This window comes from Pomacea canaliculata, linkage group LG6 (genome assembly GCF_003073045.1).
Source record: "Pomacea canaliculata isolate SZHN2017 linkage group LG6, ASM307304v1, whole genome shotgun sequence".
NCBI classification, from domain to species: domain Eukaryota; kingdom Metazoa; phylum Mollusca; class Gastropoda; order Architaenioglossa; family Ampullariidae; genus Pomacea; species Pomacea canaliculata.
The window spans coordinates 18335068-18352770 of record NC_037595.1 but is presented as its reverse complement, the minus strand read 5'-3'; the positions used below and the strand labels follow the sequence as shown (position 1 = coordinate 18352770).

Sequence of the window (17703 nt, the reverse complement as noted above, 5' to 3'; positions counted from 1 at the left end):
TCGTTCTAGATCCCAGAAGACAGGGACCAAAACACAAATAGCAGATTGACTTGATTGTTTATTGCATTCAAAAAGCGTAGTTCCAGACCAAAAGTGTGTGAGCGTATATCAAAGTAAGAACCCACCACATCTACACATACAACCATTAATAAACAATTTTAGACAAGGTATACTCAACTATTATACTAATTCACACCTATATTGGTCGCACTGGGCTTGCTAGTAGCCATCCCAAAATGACATCTCTTATATCTCACATACGGTTTCTCCTACCTCCATATTTTTATAAGCGGTCCCTCCCTTGCCTACAAGCCACACTACCCTCATTGTGAGAGATTTACTTCCCTTTATAATACATTATTAATGTTTTTCATATACTACTACGTTAGCATTCAAACTTTCGCTCTGCTAAAGAACATCAAAAATCTCGGGCGATACGTTTAAGTTGTTTTAGCGTTCAATACAAATATTTTTTTCATACTATTCCAAACAACAAAATTTAGACGATTCTTTGTGGAGGTCTGTAGCACCATATGAATAAATATTGTTATTTATTCATAATGAGGTATACTGGGAATGGTTAATATCTTTTCAGGATGGATACTTATATGATTCTGCATGCTCACGAGACTGCAAGAATCTTATTTCTCTCTCTGTCTCTCTGTCTCTCTTTCTCTCTGTCTCTCTCTTTGTTCAAGTGTACCCTCTGTGTCGCGCGTGTGTGTGTGTGTTATGGAAGTGAGCAATAACTTTCCTCATCTAAATTACACTTTCTGGGCCATAGTGACCTGAAGGGGTCATGGCCAGAGAGATACGTTTTGCTAGTATCAAACAAAAAACTTTGGCAATAAAGTTTAAGATGCATGCGACCTCTTTGCTGCCTGTTTAAAACTTATCGAAAACATGTTTCTAATTCGTACAGTGATGTCGTAGCATTCCCTTATATTTACAAAATTACGAGAAAAGTCAGACCAGTCTCCCTACACCAAATATATTAATATTATTTATCAGTTCTTAAACAAAGGCAATATTCCATGACTATCAAAATGTTAACACGATCGCTTGAGACATTTTGGGACTTAGCTACCGAGGAGGAGAACTGGAGCAATATTTCGGATGTAAATTCAAACCTCATACGACACGTTGTTATGTTGCTATGCGCTCCCTGCTTCGGAAGAGCCTGAGAACTAATAACTACAGACAGTTGGGATGTTTGAGTTCTGTGTACGGGATTCAAGGGAGGAAACTGACGTGGGAATGACTTACGGAATGGCCTCCCTTTCCTGATACAGGACACCAACGGGTTTTTCTTTTTCTTGACAAAGTCAACAACATTAGGGCGAACCTTGGCCACTATTCTACTAGTCCAAGCGTCTCTAACTTTGCTCAAAAATGTTTTTGTACAGCTTTTGTATCGTGAAATAAGATTCTGATCACAGACATTATCACCAACTCGCCAAAAACATTTTCTGCCCTGCATCTTGTTCCGACCACCATATTGATTCATGCTTTGACACATTGATGTCGGTCATCACCGATATCAATTTTAACTAAATTTTACAGAGGTGCAAAGAATACCTGGCTGTAAGGGAAATGATTTGTATGTATAACACTCAAATTTTACTGGCCTGTTGTCATTTGTTTTATAATTATATGTCTACACGTGATTACATAGTTCTCGAAATGTTTTTCTTTTTGTGTTGTCAATATTACTGAGATTATTTTTCCAACGTTGTTGTCAGTTGGGTGCGCACGCGATATGGGATGATAGGATTGGGGCGAGTGTACTGACGTGCAGGTGAGTGGGCGTGAAGCGTGCCAGAGAGGTGTCCTCACATGGGCATAAAGAAAAACGGTGGAAAGGATCACTGTTGTGTTAAATTGCCGCAACAGTAATTTTCAAAAAGGCAGGAAAAGAGATAATATGACATACTTTCCAGATAGATAGCAAAAGCTTAAAAACTCGAGAGACGAAATTGTGGTTATGTTGTTACGCCATAGAAAGAGAGAACATCGTGCTCACGGCAAACTCAAAAATATCTGCAACCGAAATTTTGTTTTGGAATTTACACACAAATGACCCGTATTTAATCACATGCCAATATTATACCCTGGGTGGAAGAGTCAGACACACAAGCGTTACCGCGACGAGCAAAACTACTGCCTACAATGTCCACTCAAACTTCTTTGCCAGGCTTGGAGGAAACAGATGTAAAAAATGCAAGCTGCAGCGTCAGGAACTGAGAGAGAGAGACGGAGAGAGAGAGAGAAACCAATAAATGGTTCCAGTTTTGACGAACGACCACAAACACACAAGAGAGGAGAATTTTTCTGGCATTAGAGAATCTATCGCCCTATTTTTAATGACCAAATATTATGTGTAAAAATAATTATTAAATTAAGCTTATTTGTGCTGATCAATAAATATTCTGCTCACGGATGAGCTACTGTGCATGTTTGGTTGAAATGAGTGAAAACGACGTACCACCCTCTCTGTCTAGTGCTCCTCACTTGGCAAGAAAGGTGTTAATCATAGCAGCCGACAAATGTTTTCTCTGCCAGATCACAGGTAACGGTGGAAGAGTCAGACACAGGCGGACTGCACAGGACTCTTCCACGAAGTAAGCAGATTAAAGTATGCTTCACTTTCATCGGTTTGCTGTTTTCTCTACTCAATAATTAAAATTAATACTTCGGAAAGAATAGGAAACCGTGAAAGTGGTTAAGAACTTCGTTTTGATTTAAATGGCTCTTTCTCCATGCTAATGAAGCTGAAATCGTGAAGCTCGTAGAAGACGCCGGCAATATAAAACGTAGCCTCACACCGAGGTTCATCCCCCAACTTCCGGCTAGCGATCTGCAGTAATGCTGATTGAATTCTGATTAAACGCTGATTAACCTTGCCTCATCTAGTCCCTCCCTTCTACCCGGAGCTTATTACCTGAGCCCTCATTATCCTCTCAGTGACGTCACAACAAATTATCTTTATCGCGCGGTGCCTCGTTCTTTTCCTCAAACGGAATTAATGGAATGTGAGGAATATTATCAGTCTCCTTTCTAATATTAACGAAGCAAATCCATGCAAATCACAGGAATAAAGACAAAACGCTTTGCTGCTATAAATTACACATTCGTCTTGAGGATGATCATCAGAGGGCGTCGCCTTTCTGTTGGTGTGCCTGCACAAGACCGTTATAAAACTATGAAAGCCACTGTTTTCAGTGTTGTCAAAGAAGACAAAAATTACAGGTGCATGTGTGTACGCGCGCGCGTTTGTTGACTGTGAGCTACAACATAAAATACCGTTTGAAGTAATTTTTAACAATCGGCAAACTCATTCCACGTAAAATCTAAATAGAAAAAACATCTTTACAAAAGTTACATCTGTCCCGTATCATCATGATAAAACCCGCGGTTGTCACAGTTGAATGAATGGTTGCAGTTCAACGGGTTGTATTTGGTTGTGTCAGACTTTTTATCCTCTCTACACGACATATATTTACATGGATTTTTTGTCCGAGGTCTGCTTAAAGTATTAGATTGAGCGATACTTTAGAAACTCATTGCAAATTTAATTATTATTGGTATATGTTAACTTTATTCCTATACAACATTTTGTCCGCGTATAAGCAATTCGGATTTTAACATAGCCTTTATTAACAATAAAATAAATTGATCGTGTATTTGAATTGCTTTGAACTGCATGGTTAGCTTTGCTGTGTTCGGTTCAAGCCAGTTGATTGATCAAGGTGGTGATGATGACGATGACGACGACGACAATGCTGATGATAATCATGATAGGGAAATGATTAAGTGCGTTAACAGTTACAAAATAGACGATAATCCCTTTATGGTGGATTAAGTACTCCATAAGATTGTTTTGCGAACAGAAATAACTCTCATGAAGTCCTATGAGACTATGAAACAAAGCTTTGTGTTCTGTTCAGGTACTTGTTTTCTGATAATTTGTAATGTTAATGTGTTTGGTACAAAGACTTTACTCATCCTCTTAATTTCTTCATCGTATTTTTGTACTTTGAAGAACGACTGTAATAGATAAAGAAAGTAAGAGAACTATTTATCACAAAAAATCCGTTTGCAATTCTTCCACAAATTTTGTAAAGCTTGTAGTAACTGCCGTATGGTGAGAACTGTTCATCGCACAAACGAACAATTTTAAAAATGGTAAAAGGTATCATGGTGATGATGTATACACACGATGCAGTCACGAGCATCTTCGTCAGCGCCATCTGTTGGCTGTTTAGGTCCATCCTCCCTGAACTTGTCTTTCGTCGCCAGGCCGCGGCAGTGACTAGTTGTAAGACAGTGATTGTCGTCGCTAGCGACACGACAGAGAAGGTAATGAGTGGAATACTTATACTTAAAATAGTAAATGTAATCATATCAATCACAGATTTGTGTGAAATGTATAGCTGTGAAGGAACAAGTATCCACTGATAAGTCCCTGCTACTTCTGTCTTAATAACATCATATTTCAGAGGCTGACAAGCAAAGCCGAGTTGAGGAAGGATGGCAAAGAGAAGTAGAATCTGTCCGATAGAGCGAGTAGTAACAACAGTCGGCGCCTGAAGAGGGAATGTCACACACACGCACCGTTCTATGGCGATCACCATGATGTACAGACCGGAAGTAGCCCTAAAAGCAACGTTCATGCCATAAAAATAAGACTCAGACTTTAAGTATTGTTCTACACCAACCCCGAATATCTGTTCATCGCTCAAAATGCCGGCAATGCTAAAGTAAGCACAGGACACAACAAACAGTAAGTCCGATAAAGCCAGAGAAAAGAGACAGAGGTTCATCCGATCTCTGAGGCCCTGATGGTAGAAAACCAGACAGTTCATCATATTAGCACCAACGCCAAATAGAGCAAAAATACTGTTGAGACACTCGGCAATAACTGAAACAACGATGAATGAATATGTCGGCTGATATGTTTTACTTTCCTGTATCAGCCACTGATTAGTGTTTGTGTTGTACATATCGCCGACAACATACTGTGAGGCGGTTGAGACATTGTCCTGCTGCATAACTGTAATCCTTTCTGGCTGTGGCAGAAGTGTAGTTTAACGATGTAATAGGTACTTGATTTTTAAGTCATGAAAAAATTTTTTTTTTAAATTCTCTTAATATAATCTTACATTTTTCAAATGTCTAATTAATTAATGATAAAAATTCATGTATAACTGCTTTTAAAAATCAAGATTATCTGTTTCTTTTTTGGTCGCCATTCCCTGCTGCTATAATGTCAGGCGGAATTCGATTCTTTCTTGTAAAGACCTGTCTCTAAAATTAAGATCAGTCTATTTATGTTTTACTGTGACACTCTTGAACCTTGCACTTTAGAAAATTTATGAAGACTTCGCACATTGATTTTTCAACTGTACACAACTGTGTAGTTGGTTCATGTCGACCCCTTCAAACGATTCAGCACGTGGCATTGCAAGAATTACCTGAAAATATAAAGTCAATCAAGCTATGATATTTCGCAAATGTAGTAATACAAGTTGTTTTTTAAACACAATCTCTAATAGACACTCTTTGTTCGGGTTTAAAGAACAAACTTTGTCAAATCTGGTTTTTCTCCTCTACATTATACTCTGACACATCTTACTTTTATACTTTTTCTCGTTTGTCCTTAATGCTACATCTCAAACCTAGTTCTCGGGCTTCAAAAACTGGTAAATAATTTTAAAGAAAACATTTTATTCTTATTCATGTTTAAGAGCATACACAAGTACGTTTTAAACATTACACATCTTTCGGATATTTTCCATCTGTGGTAAATAATCATTTAAATCTTTTGAATGTATGTTCGCCTCAATGAGAGTACACCACAGTGTCAGTACACCACAATGAGAGTACACCACAGTGAGAGTACACCACAATGTCAGTACACCCCAATACTAGTTAGAAGCAGAGAGCATTAAAGCTACTAAATGCAAAGCAAAACTTTCTCACATTGGATTTTTCGATGCACTGATTTACTGTAGGAAACATCCGTTCCTGTCTCTCTGGGCCGGAAATAAATACTGTTGTGGAAATACTAATTATTCAAAGCAAGTATAAAAAGAAAAATATTTCTGGGGAGTGAGTCTTTGCCTCCGCTCTTAATTACCGGTATTTAGACCTGAAGCCAAAAAAAAAAAATCAACTCACCTGTGAGAACGTGAACATCACCTGCGTTCTGAAGCTCATTTATGCTGTTCGGCTGGGTTTACATTACGCTGTAATCATTAAAATAAAAATAGTGTAATATTCTGTCGCGCTTAAAAATGTAGTTTTCAGGGGAAATAATCATCGTGGTAAAAAGAAAATGATCAAATAATACCCTGAAGGAAAAGTTGTAAAATAGTAGCCCTGTTATAACGAGGTGAACGCAAAATGCAGATATCATTAAAGTATGTGCTCATTCTCCTCTAACAGGTTTACTTTTTCTCACCAAAAAAACAAATTATTAAAAATAAATTAACAGGAATGATTAGTTTAGAAGTAATAAGACTGTTAAAGACTAGTTTCAGAAAAAAGAAAGCATATAACTGTCAAGACTATATTTTTATTTAGATTTATTGCTTGTCGATTTTTTTCTGCACTATTCTATGTCTCGTAATGTAGCGCACTGAACACTACATCAGTCATAAGACAGGTAGACACCGGCTGTCAGGTGTTACAACTTTCCTATCTCGAGCGGTGGTTAGCGGGTCCTGGATGAAGCGGTCAGTCGACACCTGGACGTTTGTTTGCTGGTCGTTACTCGGTCCACTCCAGCAACGGCCACACTTACAGAAACACTGAAAGACTGAGATAAAGTCTCGTGTCGGGTCACATGACTGAATAGAAACAGATCGTGCAGCTTCTAGAGCTGTAAGAAGGAATTTTAATTGCGCATGTCGACATCGAGATGTAGCAGGTGCTTTGTGGAAAAACTTCTTGGTCAATCGAGGCATAAAAACTGTCTACAGCTTGTGTAACCTGCAGAGGTTTGTCCTCATCATTCTTCATCTGTTTTTTTAAAATGATTTCTCCGATGATAGACAATTGCATATGTAAACTCTAAATCTGTGATGGTGAAATATGTCGTCAGGCCGCTCACACAAGTCTTGTCCTCCGTTTTCTTCGTCTATGATTTTTGTTCCCATATTATTTCATAGACTTTTTGGATAATGGAAGAATATATTCGTTTAGTTATTAATCAGATATCACTACAATTATTATTATTCTCGTTTACACGCGTTTTTCCCCTATTTTTCCGGTCGTCTTGGTAGGTATTTTACATTTTTCTATACAAGAGTTCTTGTTCTTGTGGTAATTAGTATCATTTGTAAAGCACCATGAACTTGGTTATTGGAGTGAGATATGGCTCTCTATAAAAATAACCTTTATTATTTTCTTTTCAAGAAGAGTGAACTGCCCAAACTTGACCCTACTCACCTTTCGGAGCCTGTAGTACGAAACTTCTCTCAGCGACTAAAGACTAAAGTCGTGGGGCGGGTCTCAAATGTTCATCTTCACTGCGATTATATTTTCCTGTATTCGTTATTTGTAAGGTACCATTCATACGTAGATACTTGAAGAAACGACAAACATGTCGTCTGTATACGATGTCGTAGATTTTTGCATTTGCTATTCAAAGTTAATAGGGAAATATATCAGAACGAACGAATATTGTATTGCCAGTCGTTTTTGTAAGAAGCTTTACGGCAAAAGAAGTGAGGCTTCATTTTTCCGGCTTCATTCACTAAGCCCCGTTATATTGCTGCACGTGCTACCGGTAATTTATTTTGAGAATAAAACATACGATACGACTTCTCCGTCATAGAAATAGACCTAATAATCTATTCATTCACCCTCCCACACACACACAAACGCGCGCGCACACACACAAGCATACATGTACACTATATCTATCTCAAAATACCATATCGCAGAGTTGTGTCTGCTTACAATATTTATTCATTAAGCTTAAATAGCAAAACCAATTAATTTAATTTTCAAAACACCAATTACCTGCCATACTTCTATGCGCTTCTGTAACGATTCTTCTGGGATGCTTTACGACCCTCGTAGTGGGGACCGCATCTTCCTAATGGCTCTACTTAATGATCGTCTTGAGCTCAGGGTGAAGAAAAGGTCACATGGTGAACAGCGAGGTTGTTTCAATGCCTATCAATGTTCTTCTCCGCCAGAAACTGCCAGACACTAAAGGCGTTGCTAGCAGGAACAATGTCGTGTTGAAGCGGCCACAACAGGCCTTAGAATAATGATAACATGCAAATCATAACAGAGAACAGAAGTATGGATATACCGTGAGAAATGTATTTATCATGCAGGTGACCCGACCATAACTGTTTTGCAAAGCTCAAACCTGAATTATTCTCATAAAAGTGAAGTGTTTTGATGAAAAATTGCACCTTTTTCTACTTTTGTTGGTTCAGTTTTGGAGTTATTAAGAAAGACAAAGAATTAACTGTAACTCTGTGTTTGTGTGTGTGTGTGTTCAAGCATTCCGTATATAATCGGGGTGATAGGGGTTATCGTATTCGTGTCGCTGAATATTTTTTATGTTTATTTCAATCAAAATATATCCGACCGCACCACGTGCAGCAATATCCCAGGTGAAAGTATACTAACAAACAGGATCAAGGTTGCTTTTTGCGAGAGAAAAGTCCTGCAAGAGATGCGAGGAACTGTCGCTAAGTTACAAAAGGCTAACATGCAAAAACTTTCCATTGAACATAATCTTTTCCTTATTACCAGTCCTCTACAAAAGAAACCAGTAGAAGAAAGTCTCTGTACAATGAAGTAGCATATTTATAAGCATGTAAACATATTTTCCCCAAAGTCCCACTGCTAGGTTTAATTAGACGAGTTCTTTCCAAAAGTAGCTGATCGACATAAATTCCGGAATATGTGCGGAGGTTGTAACCTGGTAGTGTGCTGGAATAACTTTTCATTAATTTAAATATATTTATTTGTGCCACGTGAAGCAATATCACAGGTGAGAGTATACAAAACAAAGAGGATCAAGATTTCAATGGAAGAGAATATTTATAAACACGTCACGTGTGACAAGACACAATGGACTTCAATACCCACACGTGTGTCTCTTTGTCCTGTCCCTCTATAAAATAACTGCCCACCGACCACCAGGCATCCCTCTCAGTCTTGAGAGATCGCACTAAACTACAGTCAGGTATGTATAGAAACTGAACTTCTTTAATACTGCTTGAATATTTCTCAAACTATGTTTCTGCTGTTGAGATCTTTAGACATCACTTGTCTCTTAATAACAAAAAGGTAAACTTTCACATCCTTTGACAGCTATCTTCTCTTGCCTTTTGCCAGTTACAATCGATGTCTGCAGAATTATTTTAAAGCCTTATTCAAAACTACTCTGCATAAAGTGATGATTTTTTTTTAAAGAAAGTGTTATTGAAAATGAGCTACTACAACAACCGATTTCGATAGGTCTCAAAGTTGTAGCGGTGAGATCTCAGTACAGAAGCAGTCTGTATTTCTGTAAACGTACGCTTTTTTATTTGAGATATTTTTACTTTCAGTGCCATGTTTCAAACGCAGACGATGTGGTTGCTGGCAGCAATCTTTTCTTGCTACTTCATCCTCGCGCAAGGTTCGTCGAAACGTCCTCACGTGTTCGTCGTCGCGGCTGATGATATGGGTTTTGCCGAGTGGAGCCTGCGTAACCTCAGTACCGAACACCAACCTTGGACAAGCTGGCCACAGAAGGTGTCCTTCTGAACCGACTGTACTCGCAGCCATCTTGCACCATGTCGCGGGCGGCGCTGCTGACTGGCATCGCGCCTCACAGGATGGGCATCGAGAACGTCTTCGACGCGCATGACAACAGGTACACGAGGGCCTCTGTGGCAATCTTTTTACAACAACGGTCGCTACTAATTCCAAGTCAAAACTTTAAAAAGTGCAAATAAGAATCAGTGTAAGTACACAATACAAAATATTATACAGTCATAATAGGGAACATGAACTTCTCCAAACTCATGTTTTGGAATCATGGTAGATCGTGGGCAAACGTTTTAATGTAAGTTTAAACGATCTAAGTTCAACTAGATGAAAATACTTTAAACATCCATTTTAATTACAACTGGCGATTTATTACAGGTCTATACCCTTGGGTACCACGACGCTGGCACAGCACATGAAAGCTGCTGGGTACTCGACAAATATGATTGGCAAGTGGCATTTAGGTATGTGTAGATGGGAAATGACGCCGACCAGACGAGGATTTGATACTTTCTCCGGGTGTCTCCACGGCAACAGCGATCACTTACTTTGAATTCCCGAGAGATGCCTATGATTTTTGGTAAGTCTTAGTATTTTTTGAGAGACGAAAAAACAAAGGTAAAGGAACGAAGAAAAACGTCAGGGAAAACGAAGAAAAACTGAAGAACTAGCAACGTCTGTATACATTGTAGGAGCAAACAATTATATTGCACTTGCTAAGTGATCTTATAATGCAATTAAGAGCTTTATATCTACTTTGAACAATCACTTGAAAAATGCTTTTTCTAGAGATGAAACAAAGAAACACATCAGCTTAAATTCAAAGATAATTCAATGACTATTTAAATAAGTTATGTGAAATGGACCAATACATGTAAGATGTCACGATTACAGCAATTGAAAACTGAAAGCGTATTCTTACATCCTTCTACTATTAAACCCTTTAAATACAACAAGCAAGAATCATAGTGGTTAAAAGGACCGTTAATCTGTACTGTTCTAGAAATACTGATAGCTGTACCTGTGATTTATTTACTCTTTGACAGGTCAAACGAAACATTGGATCGCTCAGTGTACGGTAAATATGACACAGAAGTTCTCACGAAGAGAGCCATCAAAGTCATCCAGAACCACAAAAAGAGCGGCTCTCAGCAGCCATTGTTCATGTACCTAGCGTATAAGGCCATACACACGCCTATCAAGGTAGGTGTGACAATACTAATATCACCTTGACATCTAAAAAATCATTTGAAGCCACTATACAAACTGTAACTGTCAAGTCGGCTTCAATTTTCCGTTTACCATTTCTTTTAATACAATCTGATGATATTCTTTTGTATGTAGCAATATGTTTAATGACACTAATAAGCCATACGCTCTCTCTCTCTCTCTCTCTGAGAAATAATTAGGAGGGAATATCCAGTATATTTAAAACAAACATGCGTTTCACAGGAATAGTTATATATGTATCAATAAAAAAGAGAGACAGAGAGACAGGGATAGGAGAAGACCTTGTAATCTTTCATCAATCTCTTCTGCTGTTGAAGTGTCTTTGAAGTCTAAAAACATTTTATTACATGATCAGGTACCGTCAACCTACAGCGACCGATGTGCTCACATCTCAGACCAGCTGCTGCGAGACCGGTGCGGCACGATGGTTGGCGTTGACGACGGCATCAAGAGCATCATGGACACGCTGGAGAGAGTGGGCTACTTGGACGAGCCATCGCTGGTCATCTTCATCAGCGACAACGGCGGTTCATCACCGAACGGGTGCATTTTATTTCTAGGGGTTCAAATCCTCTCTTCCGCCTGTGTCTGTCTGTCTGAACTGAGTCTTTCTCTTAATTACTTTCTTCTTGTCTAATCTATAAGTCCCGCGTTTAGCCTGTTTTTGCAAAAAATAAGACTGAAAGTGAAGAAATAATTCAATATATTTGTTCTGCTAAGTGATTCTATTTTCAGTTTGTATAAGCTCTTTGTTCGTACAGGATTTTTTTGTATTGTAAGGATATGTGTGTTTTTTTGTTTGCATATGTGTATGTGTGTGTGTTCACAGAGCCACCAACTGGCCTCTGAGAGGAAAGAAAGCCACGCCGTTCGAAGGCGGTACCAGGTCGTGGGCTTCATGTACAGCAGAACTCTGTTGCCCAAAGCTCCCTATGTGTACAACGGACTCCTCCATTTCACAGACTGGCTGCCAACCATCCTCAGTGCCGCCAACGTTGTCACCAGTTTGTCAGACATAGATGGCATAGATCAGTGGCAACCAATAACGTTAGTTTAAATTTTTAGTTTTAGAATTTTATTAAACGCTGACTATTGTAATAGCAACGGTTAGTAGATGTCTAGATTACCATCAAAAATATCTTACAAGGGTATAAAAAATTTTGACCAAATTCTTTAAGTACACCATTTTGTCATTGCAATGCAAAGGTACTATTAGTTTCTTCTCATAAATAATACAGGACAGAAATTTTATTGTTTGCCTAAGAATATCAAAAACACAAAGGTGAAGGGATGAAAGAACGCAATATAATGCATTTGAAAATAAAGCAAAAAAGTAGCAAAGTGATCATTATTTATACAGTTAGTTAATTTGGTGATTATGTTAATCAATCAACTTGAAAGATTGTTTCTTACTTATAGGACAGAACCTGACCAGCAACAGGGACCGATTCGTATATGAGTTGTGGGAGGAAGAAGGCGGCCTCAGGATAGGCAACTATAAGCTGGTCTATCACACATTGAGTGGTCCGTGTTCCGGGTGGTACAATCCTCTTCCAGGCGTTACCACATCACTCCGAAGAAGAAGAGGAATGTCAAGGGGAAAATGCTGTTCGACTTGGAACGCCGACCCTTACGAGACGACGGATCTGTCTAAAGGACCCGCAGTACGCCGAGCAGCTGAGCCTCCTGCGCGACTACGCAACCGCGAGTGGGCGAGGAGGTTACCGCCCCAGATCTCAGCCATCAACCCCAACATGCCCGGACCTGGTGAAGACTGGGACACCCGGGTGGTGTGCATGAGTTTAACGCTGCACCTCAACGGTGGAGACCGGGATCAACGGTTTTCCATGTCAGTCCCCTCCACAAATTGAAAATCGAATTTCTTCTAAGCTGCTTTTACTTAGTTGTAAAAGAAAGCCTGATTTAAGCAACAGAATTTGCAATAATTAAAAATAAAGCTTTGCAGTATATATTACATTTCGTTTGAGTTTTTTCTTGTTCTTTGATACTGTGCTTTCGTTACTGGCACGTGCTTGTATGTAACTTATGCGTGTGTGTGAAAGGAGTTCATTATGATCATCTACTTTTTTCTGCAACCTTTATGACATAATAAGACCAAGAGAGACTACTGCAACCTGAAGAAAACACTAAAAACACTAAAACCAGTCTTACAAAAATGAAGTCTTATAAACCACCACTGACGCCTCCACTCGAACACATTACTTAAATACAAATACCTATCTTTTAAAGAAATAAAAGAAAAGAAAAAATCAACATAAAAAAATATATGAAGTACTCAACAACAACAAAAATGAACACATCCTACACCCCCACATTTTGCAGTGTCTCCTTGGGTATTTAATCTCTGAACAGCGACAGTTAATTAAATCGTCTTCATCCTTTCTTTCCCTCTTTCTAAAAAAAACCCCATGTTAGTCATGCGACAGTTGCGGCTCGGCCACCCTCGCTGCGCTGGATGCTTGGTCCATCTCACCTCTTTGTGACAAAGTAAAAGACGAAGAAAGATCACACCTCACAGCTTGTCAATGATAGATTATTTTGACCAAAGTGCTTAAAGAAAATATAAAGAATTAGCTTGCTCGGTTTTCATCAACAGGTAATGACTATTTGAGTACCCCATTTCATTTATTTTCTTATGTCACACATCAATAATATTTCTACAGACTGAGAACACAAACAAACAAAACCAGCTGAGGTCTCTGTCGCACTTTCTCTCTCTCACTCACTCGGCATTTGCAAACAGAAGTAAAGTGCTTAGGAAACCTCTTTTGATAACCACTACTCTGAAAAGTTCTGGGTTCATATCTTCTTTAGGACACTTCTTGTATGTGACACATATGTGCAGTTTTTCTTTAGACATTTTTATTTACTCTTTCTTTCTCCTATATCACCCCTAATAGTAGGAAATTATCTCTAGGTGAAATCATTTTTCCACAAAACAAACTCTCTTTTTCCTTCCTTTCTATTTTCTCTCTCTTTCGCTATGCAAGCACACAAATAGAAAAAAAACAAAACAAAAACAAAACAAAAAAACGATAAGTAATAAAAAAATGAAGAAAAGTTCAAACATTTGTGTGTTAGCATTCAATATTTTTTTAACATTTACGTAAAAAGCAAAAATTACAAAAAGTTTACCATAGTACTCATCCTTTCTGATTCTTACTTCAAACATGGTGAACATCAGTAAACAAAAGCACATAAAAAACATTAAAGGGGCAGAGACAAATTCAGCAAATAATTGTTAACAAATTCATATTGCAAATTCATGAAACTAATGGCAATGCCAAGAAGACAAAAGTGTGATAATTCGTCATTTACTCACTGAACGTATTTTCGCTTAGTAAACATTTATTTTCTATTTTCCCAGGTTTTCCTAACCACGTTAGTAAATATGTGCTCCAGGAAAAAATTATCTTAGGAACATTCAATTATCATTCTAATCGTCTTGGAGTAAATCAAATTTACGAACTTCTTAGGGTTGAAATATATTCTTTTTACAATTCACACATGTATAAAAAAAAAGAAGGTAACAGATTATAAAAAGCTTTCTTAAACGCAAGCACTGGAATAATTACAGAGCCATATATAGAGGTCTCAAATCACTGTCTCATTATTTCACAATGATTTCATATGACAAAGACTTTCGCTAGTGTTCGCTATGATGATGTTCTCCATAAACAACTCTGAGAATTTCTCGACAACAGAAACAATAAATGTTTCTCAGGAAATAAGATGTGTGGAATACCCTTTTCTCTATGAATCAATCATCGAGATAGTTGAAATAGTTTGCTACATCGGTCTGACAACACTGACAACAATCATCGGAGTTCCAGGCGAACATCATCAACTGCCTGGTGTTCTGGCGACAGGGACTACAAGACCGAATGAACCTGTGTCTCTTCTCTCTCGCGCTCACTGATTGCTGCTACCTGCTGTGTTCTTTTTTAATGTCGTCTATGGCATCAATTGTATCCCTCAATAGATGCAAGGTTGGGTGTCGAATACAAAATGAAGATATGGTCTGTCTTAGCAGTTCCTTTCTTTTGCTTTACGAGGGACCTCTAGTGTGATAAGCACGGTGATTAGCTGTGGAGAGATGTTTATGTGTCGTCTTTCCTCTACGTGCTCCTACATTGATTCGAACGAAAAACATGGGTGTATTGATTTGTTTAATTTTCATTTTACTATTATTTTGCAGTTTAAATAATTATTTGACACTTAGTACTATACTCTGTATATTTAAGGGCAGTAGAAAGTGGTTATTCATTTCACGCCGTTTAATCAACAGTTGACTTTACTAATAACAATACTAGGAAATATTTCTCTTGAAACATCGTTCCCGATGTGTAAGTCTTGTGATAGTGTGTGTCAGTACTAGTATAACTGTACACAAGCTGAGAGCAGCAGCATCATGGCGACAACAGTCACGACCTTGGCCTCAGGTAACATCAGCAGCCAGCAGGCGGCTCTCACGTCCATGTTGGTCGTCGTCTCCATCATCTACATCGTGACCACAGCTCCATTGTTCACGTGGCGAATCGTATCTATGTTTCTACCAAATTCTTTTGAAATTCTCCGATTTTACTCAGTTATCATGACAGTGGAATGCAGTTGTCCAAACAATTCCTCAAATCAACTGCTGTGTTCATATTTTTGTGTACTATTTTCATTCCCGGCGGTTTTGTGAGATCTTGGAAAGCTTTTTTTTACCAGAGACACATACGGATCTCTCTGAAAAAAATGTAATACAATTTAAAACTGACGCAACTTGTAAAAAAGTGAAAACAGATATATTAAAGATAGACCTGGCACGAGCGTATCACAAACACATAAACACATAGTACTAATATCTTCTATTTTTACAGCATGACCGTACTGTATTAAATAACTTTATAAAGAAAAAACTTCGATTTTGCTGGTTTTCGAACACCAGGTAAGGATTAAGAGCGTCATACCGATGGCATTATGAGACTTTGTTAAAATTATAATTTTTATTATTGTGTTCTTGGGATAAACAAATAACACCCAAACAACAACGGAGAATGGTCTTACAAAATCATGGAATTAGGTTTTCGATTGTGTTTACTATTTTAGCAAAACATTGTCAGAACATTTTTTTTTGTTTTAATAGTCCTACAACACTTCAATTTATTAGGGTGTTTAAGGACACTGTTAAAAGTGCTGGCATCAAGGGTGACAACACACAATTTGTAAAGTTTGTTTTCCACTTTAGCAGCCGAAATGTTTGTTGCTACGCTCTATGACCTTACTTGCAAATTTTGAGTGCACAAATTTACGAGAGAGTGAAAAACATGTGAAAAGATATTTGTGTAGTCGTACTGAGATTAAATGCGATGATGCGATGATGATGATGATGATGATAATAATAATAATAATAATAATAATAATAATAATAATAATAATAATAATAATAATAATAATAATAATAATAATAATAATAATAATAATAATAAAAAAGAAAGAAAGAAAAAGAATAATCTTGAAAAAGACGGAGGTTTAGCAGCAGTAAGGCAAAAAGCAGAATTTGTCAAATTAATAAGTATTATCTTTCTCAATGTTTTGAAAACTCAGTCTATAGATGCTACTGCTGATTATATTCCCGAAACGAAAAATCTTAGTGCTAGTTCTGAAGAATCTAGCTAACTGAATTGCCTGAAAAGAGAAATTTTAAGGTTTACCATACCAGTAAGATTACTCGTCTGTCGTATGAAGCAAGTTGTGTCAGGATCAGCGGTCAAACCCACGGTCAAGACGGAGTGAAGACAGACGATAGGTATAACGTGAAAAAACTTCATCAGCTCTGAATAAACCAAAGTCAGATTCAAGATGGTCATCACATTCTACAAGACACCTTGACCGAGGTGATCCCTGCTGTATCATACGTACGAAACTGTTTCTAGCGAATCAAACTTCCAATTATTTTTTTAATCGAATACCTGAACAATTTGAATACGAGACAAATAGCATACTAAAACAGTATTTTTTATTAATTTCCTATTATGTTAAAAAGTTCTATTCATATTTTCAGTTATTATTTAGTGTGTTTTTAATTTCGAAGTATACGGGTATTTGGATGTATACTGGCTGGATATCTAGGTATTTATCAAGGGTTCTCCTCCTATAGCCAAGTCAAAAACGGTTAATAAATAAGATCTTTAGAGAAATCGATCACACTTTCATTCCTCCCCGTGGAAAGTATGTAAACAACGTATGCTTTGTAGAAATAGATTTAATAACAGATGCTAACAGGCAACTGCAAGACCTTTCCAACATATCTCCAGAAAGCAAATGTGATGGAGGCCAACACTCACAAGAGAAAAAATATAGTCATTGGCGAATGCAAAGCAAATATTTTCAAGAGCGGAGCAAGGATTTGAAACGCAAGCAGCTTGGACTAACTGGGATCCACCCTCTGCAAAGACTGCAGGTCAATGAAAAATATTGGCACCAGGAGGGCAACAGCATAAGCGGGAATGGTCATGGAGGGCAGAGTCTGTCGAGACCAATATACACTGTACATGTATCATTGTGACTATTACCACGTGGAAGTCTGTGCTACGGATAACTTTATTTATTAACAGGTGAATTTGCGCTACAAATATAGTCCGAATGACAGAAAATTAAAAGAATATACTAGATCAAGTGAGA

At 37.9% G+C, this 17703-nt stretch overlaps 2 protein-coding genes across 2 annotated transcripts in view; one reads left to right on the top strand and one right to left on the bottom strand.

Moving 5' to 3' along the window:
• Window positions 1-9838, bottom strand: part of LOC112566913 (general transcription factor II-I repeat domain-containing protein 2-like) — an 80139-nt gene extending 70301 nt beyond the window's left edge. Inside the window, exon 1 of the mRNA XM_025243341.1 lies at window positions 9746-9838. Within this exon, the coding sequence (XP_025099126.1) occupies window positions 9746-9838 (93 nt within the window). The remainder of the gene's footprint in view (window positions 1-9745) is intronic.
• A 1619-nt stretch (window positions 9839-11457) lies between these two features.
• Window positions 11458-12986, top strand: LOC112567309 (arylsulfatase I-like). The gene is made up of 3 exons (XM_025243957.1): window positions 11458-11556; window positions 11843-12061; window positions 12435-12986. The coding sequence occupies exons 2-3, from the start codon at window positions 11912-11914 to the stop codon at window positions 12882-12884; spliced, it is 600 nt and encodes a 199-aa protein (XP_025099742.1). The 5' UTR covers window positions 11458-11556; window positions 11843-11911; the 3' UTR covers window positions 12885-12986.
• The last annotated feature ends 4717 nt before the right edge of the window (window positions 12987-17703 follow it).